The 11,396-nt window shown below is 44.7% G+C and overlaps 1 protein-coding gene across 1 annotated transcript in view; it reads right to left on the bottom strand.

Moving 5' to 3' along the window:
- ZDHHC8 (zinc finger, DHHC-type containing 8) overlaps positions 1 to 9,520 on the bottom strand; it is a 20,760-nt gene extending 11,240 nt beyond the window's left edge. The window contains exons 1-4 of the mRNA XM_010141718.1: positions 9,337 to 9,520; positions 4,975 to 5,132; positions 1,681 to 1,853; positions 908 to 1,010 (exon numbers count right to left, since the gene is read on the bottom strand). Of these exons, the coding sequence (XP_010140020.1) occupies positions 908 to 1,010; positions 1,681 to 1,853; positions 4,975 to 5,132; positions 9,337 to 9,520 (618 nt within the window). The remainder of the gene's footprint in view (positions 1 to 907; positions 1,011 to 1,680; positions 1,854 to 4,974; positions 5,133 to 9,336) is intronic.
- Positions 9,521 to 11,396: the final 1,876 nt, after the last annotated feature.

Raw genomic sequence — 11,396 nt, 5'->3', positions numbered from 1 at the left:
CACCCCCCTGCGGACCACCCGGAGCAGCCCCCTGCAGGACAGCCAGAGCAGCACGCTGCCAGCATGAGCTAGCAAGGGCCCACAGGCGCAAGAGCAGTAAAAATCCAGTTGAAAAAAAGTGAAAATTGAGTGTGCTGTAGAAAAAAAAGTGAAAAAACCCCAGATGTGCGAGGGCACTGTGGGGCTGGAGCTGCGGGTGCAGGGGCATGCTATCAATGCCACGACCAGATCTCCATCACCGTACCACGCTCCCGACATGCAGACGCAGGCGGGCCTGGAGTCCCCGTGCAGGGCTGTGCATTGTGTACATCTGAGTAACTGCAGAGGAACCGACGTTTACAGGCTTTTTGGCACAAGATGTCCTGCTGGCACTTGGTTTGGAGAAGCAAAACAAGTTAGGGCCAACCGCCTCTGTGTGCGTGTGCACAAACGCTTGAGAACAAGAGAGAGACAGAGGGCCAAAGCGCTAGCTCAGTCAGACCTTATGATGTGCAGTGTGGGTTAGCTGGGGGAGTTCAAAATACCAGTTACTAGACAGGGCAAAGCATGATTTAATCTTTTCCTTTCTTTCTTTCATTCAGTCTCATGGTTTGTTCAGTCTGACTCATGAATTTTGAACTTCTGGGGTTGACGGTACTCACCACATAAAACTTATTTCAAGAACATGAGATTTTAAATGGTAAATAACCCAGGGATGATCCTTTGTGGTTAGAAGGGAGAAACCTTGTAGTGCATTCAAGAAAAAAATCCAAAACCCTAGGCAGTCTTCCTAGATCTTCACGAAAGCTCCAGTAAGAGCGTCACTCTGAGATCTGGATCCCTTTTTGCTTTGCCCAAGCTGACTTGCCGACTTTCCTTCCCACCTCAACCTCTCAGCCACAAACGCAGAGAAAGGATTGCTTCTTACCTGTTCATTCGTTGTGCGCCCTCGGGCCACTAGAACAATATGGAAGCCAGTGAGACCAATGACTGGAATAAAGAATAACCCAGCCACACACATGACTGCCATTCTGTATCCAGGAGTTAAAGAAACCGGGACGAGTGAAGGGGAAAATAGGCTATCAAGGAGAGGGAGAGGAAAAGGCGAAAAAATAACCTTGGAAATAGGGAGGGAGGGTGTCCCTCACCTTTCATTAGGTCTAACTAAATTTTATCTCAAAGTTAAGTCCATCTGCTCCTAGCCTGGGTATCCCTGAGATGGTTAAAAATCAATGTGAATTCAGTGATTCTGGCTCTAACCATCTTGTAAAGACAGTTCTGCACTGACCTGTCAGCTGGGGTCGCACCCCTCAGAGCCAGTGGTTCGTGTCTCACTCTAGCATGCAGGGGGGCTGCTTCCAGGGCAAGCCCTGGAAGTAAATACAGAAAATAGGACCCAGCAGTTTAGAGTCACCCCCAGCTGGAAGTAAAATTCAGGGAGGCAGCATATCCTTCTGCTGGCTTGTCATGGCAAAGAATGAGAGTGACGAAAGGTCAGGTACAGTTTTGGAGGTAATTGATGGCTACACAGGTCAGATGGGTACCAAGGAAAACCTGCCCTAAGCGTTTAAAGAGGAAGAGCAATGGGGGATCAGGAGAGGAGTAGATCTCCTTGGTTCCAGGAGGACAAATCTTCAGATTCATTCTTTCACATTTTCCTCAAGGCCACCTCGAGTCTTGATAGACCAAAAAGAAGGATACGTAATGGTAGTATGAGCTGCTCCCAGCTTTTCCATATGGTTTAGTATAAAGATGAGCCCAAAGGTGAATACTCCAACCATGTGCGTACTTAAGGACAGCAAGAAGAGAAAAAAATAGCGGTAGTTCCTCCTTCCTATGCAATTGTTGACCCATGGGCAGTGATGGTCAAAATCCTTGTAAAGAAAGAAAGAGATAGGGAACAATATCCAAACAGTGAAAGGAAATACATTGTCTGTGAGATAAATCTGAACCATTGTCACGGAAAATTACATCAGGCTAGTTCTGCAGCTTTACAGCACACTAGACTCTTTTTATAAGGCTCTTCTTAGGACCTAGCTGTTTCTGGATGGATGGATGGACTGAGGGTTTGTAGGGTTCAAAGGGAGTATGAAAAAAAAAAAAGACAGGCTATTTATCTGCTAGCAGCAGCACTGATTTTTTTATCCTCCTTGGCATGAGGAGTCAGTTACAGTGAAGCAGCTGTAACTGAGAACGCTCTGCAGCTGCAGTACTGCTGCAGAATTCTCTGCCTCCCATTTGGGTATTTATACAGAGCTGAGTGAACCCATCAAACAATGGACACAAGGAAAGATCCTTTTTTTACCTAGCAAGTCTCCAAAGAAAAGCAGCAGGTGAAATAAGACACAGGCAAAGTTCTGCACAAGTTCGTTCATAGTTATGAGACCAAACCGAACTATTTGTCTCAGCCAAAAGCTCAAAGCCCTTCATAAAGTCAGATCTCTTTTGACAGGAGGTTTAGTAACGAGGGCAAGCCGCAGACACCTTTCAAGTGCCTTTACACAGTTTTGTAAGCATGTAAATCCACTGTCTTCCATGGGATTATTCCTGACGTGAAGACAAGATCAGGTGCAAGAAATAAACCCTTCTCATTTCCGTGTTCTTCAGAACAGGTATTACACACTCCTTACCTCAACCAATGAAATGTTTATTCTTTGTTTTGTGGTAATGCTGTTTCTAAACATTCCTCGATGTTTTTAAGTTTTGCACAAAGTATTTACCAAAAATTTACAAAATACTAGAAGATGGATTAGCTCTTTGTCAAAGCACGTTAGAGAATGACAGGGCAATTTAATAAAGATAATTTCAGGCTATATCCAAAATGTTGACATAGCATACGTCTATTATGGAAATTTGGTTGTATGCAGCCCAAAATATCTATGAATTATGATACTATATAAATACCCACTGCCAATACTTCAGTAAAGAAAACACAAATCTGACTACTTTTGTCACAGTCACTTTTGGGTCCCTCTGGTCACAACAGGCTTTAGATTTTAACTGGTTTTATTTCTGCAAGTGTATTCACCTTTTGTTGTTTGTGCATTTTTATAAAATTAGCTCAAAAGTTTTATATTTTGGAAAAGAAATTTTATTGCATATTCTAGACTGAAAGTGAAAAGATGTGAATTACGACCCTGAATGGGTTCCACGCGGATAAGAGAGCAGAGGGGCTCCTATCACTGTCTCCAAGCTCTTCGAGAACAGACAGGTGAGAGGGCAATAAGCATCACAAGAATCAATGCACCATGCTGTTTAAGACCATGATCTATTGATTCAGAAGTCATTAATGCTTTCTGCCTATTATTCCTCCCCAGCAGTCATAATTTAATTATACAAGCCAAGCTTCTTATTTGCCCACCAGAACAGTAAGAAACACTCAACTGATCTCACCAAAAATAAAACTTCTGGGGAGCTGGGCAGAGTCACCTTGCCTTCTGCTATTTTACTTAGGTTACTTTTGGATTCTCTCCCGTTTTCGTTTCTGCTGCAGAACTGACTCCCATGGAGGCCTTACGGCAGCATGAAATCACAAGTGTTTATAGCAGTGAGTTTTCAGCAATCTCTTTCTGAGAAAACTTCATTTGTTGAAAACGAGTTTTCATGCTGAGCCACTAGGGAGGGCAGGAGAAATAAATTCCATGGGACAACTGAGAATTTACCATCATCTAAACAATCCTCAGGATCTAGAATTAGTGAAAACATTTATGTTTTAAAACTGGGAATATTCGACTCAGCTTTTCTACCAAAACCTCCAGCTTTATTCGACAATTCACAGCAGCCTAAAGGAAGTGTGTGACACAACTTATGAATAGCTGTGGCTATTCCCCTCTACCCAGGGACCTCGGCAGCTACTTACTCTCCATCTTCTCAAATCCCAAAGACCTTCCACATCAGGACAGCCTTATCCTATTCATTGATGGTTACTAGGCACAGCACTGCTTCCAGATAATTATAACTTAGATATATAGTGCCCTGAAGGAGAAAATGACTGACACGTGATAAAGCTGCTGTCACATGTAACTGTGCTGCTTTCTTTGGGACTATTCCCTTGCAAAGAGGATTAGGACAAAGACGGTGTATCCAGCATTCCAGCTGACTGGTATTTTTTTCCTTTTCTGATTAGTAGTTCCTTTCATTTTTAATGGCACAGCTGAATATATTTGAGACATACTAAAAATTTCATCTTTCTATTGGAAAAAAAAATAGACCTTGCAGCAGAAATGATCCTTAAGAAGCGGAATTTTTAGCTCAGCAAAAAAAAAAAGTCCCCCCGGCAATACACTGCTGTGGATACTGCACTCTGTACTTACAAGTTTGGGAGATGTTTACAGCCCAAAAGCACATCTTGCGGTTTGGGGATAATTTTTAAAAAATCCTGTATTCCTCACCAAGACCTAGGGCTATCAAAAACCATGAAAGTCCCATAATTCAGAGCAGCCAACATTAGAAACGTGAATGAGTTCATGCTGCAAGCTGGAGCGTGAAACAAACATGGGGTCCTTCCACTGACTGGAGAACCACTCACTGAATTCTGAGTTTGGTTTTCCTAAAGCTCTCGTACCATTCTAGTGTCTCTGCTTGTCCACCAGTGCAGGCACCCAGTTTGTTCCCAATAAAATGATGAGCCCTAAGCTCACGCATGACAAGCTACAGTGGTTCACCCCAAATCTCCTGCTCTCCTGAGCTCTGCCTCTGTATCAACTCTTCCATTCACCCCTTTTTAACACTCGTGATCCCTTTGCTGCTTCAAGGAAGACATAGTCAGCGTTATAAATTCTTATTCTAATTATCAGTGGCAACAAGGCTGACATCAAACTATTGCGTATGTAGGATATTTCATCACTGAGGGCTATGTTTCAAATTGCATCAACGGGGCTACAGCTGGGAACTTCCAAGAACAGAAATGCTGCGGGAAGCAGCCAGCTGCATGTTTCCAGTAGTGTGTGCAAGCCCCTCGTGGAGACAAAGCCAGCAGATCAACGGAACTGTTACCTCAACACAGTTGTCACAGACGCTGCAGTGAGAACAGCGTGGAGGACGGTAGAAGTGGCAGGTGGCACACCATTTCATCCGTACTTGGATTCCTTTAATCTCCACATTCTTGTAGAGTGGAGCACGGAAGTCGTCGTCTTTATCCTCATCTTCATCTGCTGCTCAATGCAAAACTAAAAGTTAGTGGAAATAATAGAGTATACCGGTACTAGAGCTAATTCTGTCAGTGTCTTGAATACAGGGACACTGCATGTCTTCTTGGGCTTGTCAGAGAAGTATCAGAGTGGTGGAAGTGATGGACTGTCAGAACAGGCTGTCCGGCCTGCAGAACACTTCAGCGATCAGGGCTCATTTTAGCACCTCCCATTTTAGCAGCCTTACTCACCAGCCCCTGGACAAAGAGAGGTGTTGGAGTCTCACCCAGCATTTACAACCAGAATGAATGCGACGAGCTGCAGACTAGAGTCAAAGAGGTGATGGAAATCACCCAGGCCCTTTTGGCTGCCTGCATTTGGGATTAATTCAATGCTGCCAGCGCATAAAGTGAAAGAAATTACATTGACAAATACTAGAAAAAGATTGTGCTAGCTAAACCCCTCAAAATCAACCCAGATGACCTTAAGTGACGAGGATTTGTCCAGCACTATAGTGTCAGCCCACAAACATCCCAAAGACCCGTTGCTCCAGGGAGTCTGATGCCGCAGTGAGATATACCACGCCGAAGCAATTTGTGTGCTCATGAAAAGTATCTTCATCAGTGCTTACTTCTTCATAGCACATCCTGTGCTCCCCTCTTCAGCGCATACCCAGAATGTTCTTGCTTTAGCAATGGTACCTAACAGGGGAGATCCCACCTGTCGCAAAGGCAGCATGATATACTGATCTGAGCACAGGACTGGGAGTCAGGAAGCCCTGTATTCTAACCGTCTCACTCTGTGGCCTGGAGCTAGTCATTTAGCCTCTCTTTGCCATTAGCAAGATGCAGATGACAATACTGCAGTCACCTGATTAGGGACAACGAGGAGGGCAGATGGTTAATCATTTCAGCCTAGCTGCCCTGTTTAAGAGAAGAGACCATTCAAAAATAAATGCATAAAATAAAAGCTAGTCTATGATAGACAAATATATATTGGGAAGAAAAGGAAAAAATGACAATGACGTTCATGAAAGTTCATCTTTTGTTCTAGATTCCTGTGATCTTTATTTGTTTCCTTTTGACAGAGAAAATCTAAGAAGTTTACATATATTTAACACCTGGTTAAACATTATAGTGCGGCTGGCTTTGGTTGACTGGCTCCAAACTAGGTAGGATTTGATAATATTGTCCCAGTGGAACATCAATCACTGTCATTTTCTTCTATATTAAATCTTCCCTAGATCTATTACCATGATCCAATTTCCATTGACTTCAGAGGGAGTTTCTCCCTTCATTTAGATGAGCCTGGGATCTGGCTCAGCTCCAATATTTACCTTGCGAGAGTATTCTCTGGATTAATGTTTGCGTGCGGAAGCAGAGCGCGGTACTGGCACCATTCTCTAAAATTTTCCTTCATAAGTAGTCAGTGGGCCCCTTGGTGAGAGCTAGACTCCAAATCCCTCAGGCACTTCTATAAATACAATCTGGAGGTTCTTCAGCACTATCGCAAACCAGCACATGCCGTATAATATATGTGGGCACATGAAATCAAGACACTAGAACGGTTAAATCATTTCAAACTCTTGTAAAAAACCTGCTATGCAGACAAGAAGTCTGAACATTGATATACTTACATGCAAATAGACACGTTAATCTCGCAGGACGCACACACACTTGTGTAAAATAGATCCACATCAAACATACTGGAAGCCAGTTTGTAGCGGCATCTACATCTGCCAGCAACAAACATCGCCAGTATCAGCCCAGACTGCAAGTCAGATTTGTCAGCGTAGCCCCAATTTCAGCAGCTTAATATGTCCTCTCCTCCTCATTCATTTTGGTACGTTACTGGGAACTCTCTCACACAGAGCCAGTACTGATTCATACCAGAAAAATCCAGAGAGCCAACAAATTCAAAAATGATTCAGAAATGGATCTGGGAGTTTGATTCAGGCCCTCTTCAACAATACAAGAGTGAGCTGGGCTTGCTTCCCCCCACAGCCCAAATTCTACCTGCCAGAGAACCTGTGAGGTCATGTGGTGCAGCTAGAAATGTGCTTATTTCCAGCTTTCAGTGATGCGAGCAGAAGAACACACTGGCAGAGGCATGCATCTTACCACACAGATTCTATACTCCGGTTCACGGACACAGGGCAGCCAAGTCTTGTGGTTTTTTAACATGATTTTTGGTGGCTTCCTTACAGGAATCATGATTTCATTAGAATCTCAGCTTGTCTATTGTTTATTTGTTGTTTTGGTTTTGAAGTAAATTTGTAACTGTCACAAATGTGCTAAGAAACTTGAAAACCAAGGAGACTAAACCTGATTTCAGTAACAGAAAGCAAATACATGAATTGTATATTCGTTCTAAATCACTCCTACAGGTTTTGAACTCTTTGCGCCGGCAGCTCTGTGGGTGGCGTGGGGTGGTGATAGCTTTTTTCACATGCACGCTTGTGATCTGAAATAACATCTGCTCCTCTTTCCTCCCAGCATGGAGGAGCTGGTATTTATAGTCTTTTCCATCTTTTCTTTGCCTTATCACTTTGCTTCCTTCACAGATCTAAACTCCTACTCCACCACTTTCTTCCATCCCTGTTCCCGTCCTTCCCCCACTCCCCTTGCTCCCAGCCTCTTCCAGACCAAGCGCGTGCACGGCACAGAGATTTAAGGCCAAGGCCACAAACGAAGAGAAAGACAGAAGAATGGTGAGCTGTAGGAACTCCTCCTCTTCCTGCTTCGCTCCTGACTCCCTTGTGTTAGGGGGGACGGGAAGGGAGGGAAGGTGATGAGAAAGTTTCAAAGTTTCTATTTTACATCCCTGTGCGTTTCTACTTTAAATGCAAAGTCCAAAATAAAGAACTTGTTTGCAAAAGGAAGTTAGGGAAATGCAAAGGAAGATGTGAATTTACAATACACTCGGTACTGACCCCTCACGGGCCATGGTGAGCGCCCGGCTGCAGGCTCTGGTCTGAGGGAACGATGCTGCACAAAGGTATTAGCGTCTCAGACTGAGATTTGAAAAACTCATCAACTTTATTCCAGCTGTCCTCGTACCAAAGGCAAAGAGCATGGATGCTTTCGACAACCTCACACCCAAAGCACCAATATCTCTGCTGAGATGGAGGAACTAAAAAGCCCAGGAAACTTGTTAAAAGCTCTCAGTGCTTAAGCTCTTTCGAAAATCTTGACAGGACCTATTTGTACCTTTAAGCACCTACACACTGCATTGATAATCTTGCACGAGTGACTGAATCTTGCCTTAGTTTGCCTTTACACAACGTTATTTCCTTAACTGCAGTGCTGCAGCGCTTAATCCAGGCTTCAAAAGCTTCACTAAAAGGAACGGCAGAGAGATGCTCATCATTAGAGCCTGCTACCTGGAGAAACCTGGCACTTCCCTGGGGAAGGCAGCAGGACATTCTTGTCAGGCAGCAGTTCAAAACAGATATTGAATTCAGTGAAGAGAGGTGAGAAATCGCAGCTTGCAGAGAGCACAGAACCATTGGTTTAGCAAGACTGCCGAAAGCAGTCTCTGCTGCCACTGCATGTGAATAATTATTGGAAGATGAATAAAACGAGGTGGTAATTCTGTCACTGGGACTGTTGAAATAGACAGCTGCACTGTGGTTCCCCTCAGAAAAGCCGAGCAGTCTTTATCCTATCTAATCAGCCAGGAATCAGTACTAATTTCAGCAGGCATATCTTTCTAAGTGTGTACGGTTTTTAGACACTCTAAGGCAAGCCTTAATCATTATCTTTTTGAGAGTTCAATGCTTTTGCATTTTTTTAAGGCGTTTTGGAAGGTGTGCTTTGATGAAGCTGTTTCAGAAAGTTTAGCCTCTCCCTTCCACCATGCTCTGCTATCTCTTGTGAAGACAGTGACTTAAATCCAATGTGCCAGCATGACCCGGGGATGGCAACCGCAATCACATCAGTCAGGAGAGCTACTCAAGGACAACCATTCCACGCAACCCTGTGCCCTCAACTGCCAGTCTGAGCAAGCACAAGGACAACTGACACCTCCGAGCTCGGAAGACAGATGGAGGTTATCCAGCATTTCATTACCGTCCCACCTCTACTGCCAGCTGAATATGTAAATAAAGTCTACAGGGAAGAATACCAGAAGAAAAGGGGGTTAGTCAGCCAACAGTGGATTTGGATACCTGACACCTCCTTTGGCTTGGGTTTTCAAAGCCCCCCACAACAACCCCATTCTCTGTTACCTCGTGGGAAAACTCCAGGGTCCATGAAAGTTGCCATGCTGAAGTTTGCCAGTACAAACAAGAACACGAGCCCATTGTACACTGGGATGGCTGGGGAGATGGCTTTTGTCAACCAGGGGCACCTGTGCAGAAGAAAAGTTACAGGTAAGGGCTCCTTTGGATGTAACACATAGTTTCTTCCCATTCATCATCATCATGTAGAGAAGCAGTCTCGTCCCCCTCCCCACCAGCCAAGCAGCAAGGCTGAATTTGCAATTTAACAACAGAAATTTCCACAGAGGCAGTTTCAGTGATCTAAAATTCACTGCAGACACCCTCTGTAAAGCTGCTTTGTTCCAAAGCTCAGAAAGCACCAATTGTTCTCATGGCTCACAGGGCTTTGCAGCCCTATTGCCTTATTTGCAACCTGGCATTTTGCTTCTCCGTGTAAAAGCTTCACCCCATTGTTGCACTTCTGTTTTGCCTTCTGTACAGCCTTGTTGCAGTTGGTGTTATTTTAAATTTTCACTGGTGTAAAGCAGAACAGGATTCTTAAACCACCGATTTCCACAGCAGGTGCAAAGTGAAGCACACTCACTTCTCACTACGCTTCCCTGAGTGGTTTTCAACTCCAAATAACACTTAGAACCAACTCCTCAAAATCCTTCCTTGGGGGAAAGTTAAGTCAGATGGGCTCTGCAGGCGTCATCAGAACGTAAGCATGGGATATCGACATGAAAGTGGATGGCATCTCCACGTGAACATTTCTGAGAAACACTGGAAAGGCTCGCTGCCCACCCGGCAAACCTAACTGAGAGGAACCGAAGATAAAGGAGGAAAAGTAGGAGAGTTTAGAAACCAGAGGATGGAGAAATGCCTTGTTAGTCAGGAGAATTGTTCTAGCTGCAAAGACGAACACTTCCCACCTGCAGAGGAGGGCAGGACCAAGGCAGAAACCGGCCTGTCTTTCAGGCAGCTTTACCCAACAAAAAGCGGTGTTTGCTCACCCAGCCATTCACAGCCTCTCTAAGCTTAGCTCTAAACACTAGACCAAATCCACTTCACTGTTCTGCATAAAGAGGTTTGGTCTTATAGGGTTGCTGAGGGGGAAAATATGATCAATCTCACAAGTAAGGAAAAATGTTGGACAAAGAATCTCTCTGAAAAAAGCAAGGCCCTTGACTGACGGGATCCTTAGATTTTCACCTGCCTTGGCATCCAGGGACTCCTCCAAAGCTGGCAGTCGTTCAGCAGCAACACTTTGCCACCACTAGCATAAATCATACACCAGCCCACATATTCCGGAGTGTATTTTGCCTGAATTACATCTGTGGCTGAATCTGTTTACTGTGGAGAGAAAAAGAAACCACCACCAGCCAACCAGCCTCCTCTCAAATCTAATTTGCACTGGTTTTGCTATTGATACGCTGTTTTGAGCAGCTGAGCATGGCGTTACTGACCTTGCAGGGACACTGTTAAACACGCTCTCATGGCCAGCATGAGAAGGGCACCATGTTTTCTCCTCCCATTTCTTTGTGAGCGGGCAGGAAGAGAGCGTTTTGCATTCTCCTCCTCTTCACAGCCAGGCTTTTAATACCGCACTGCTGCAAACGGCGTTTAAAAGGACCCTTCCTTGTGTGTGCTCCAATAGGACTGGCCTGGGGCGAGGAAAGGATGGACAAATCCTAGCCAGGGTGAAGGAACTGTAAAGCTAAGAGCAAGGTATGTCTGTGGTTGGGGCTGTATCGCCAGGCTGACCGGGGAGAAGGAAAACCACAAATCTCCCTTGAGTAAGGACGCTTTGCTGTGGCCCACAGAGGGGGAGCAGGAGCCTTGGGCCTCCCCTGGAACTGGTATTAGCAGGGAAGGGCCCAGGAAGTTAACGTCTAGTAAGAGAATATGAAAGGGCTGAGAGTCCAGTGGAGGAGAGCTGAATTTCTCGGTTTCTCTTGTATTTGGGACCTCGTCCAGGAGGTCATGTAGCTTGGGTAGAGGAGTAGGTCTCATAGAAGAGGAAGCTGATGGAGATAACTAGCTCAGACAAACCCAGCCGAAGACAACTTGACTCCATGATGTACCCT

The sequence above is a fragment of the Buceros rhinoceros genome, unplaced genomic scaffold, assembly GCF_000710305.1.
Source record: "Buceros rhinoceros silvestris isolate BGI_N320 unplaced genomic scaffold, ASM71030v1 scaffold37978, whole genome shotgun sequence".
Lineage (NCBI taxonomy): Eukaryota > Metazoa > Chordata > Aves > Bucerotiformes > Bucerotidae > Buceros > Buceros rhinoceros.
The sequence above is the reverse complement of the archived record's forward strand: the minus strand, read 5'-3'. Positions and strand labels throughout refer to the sequence as shown.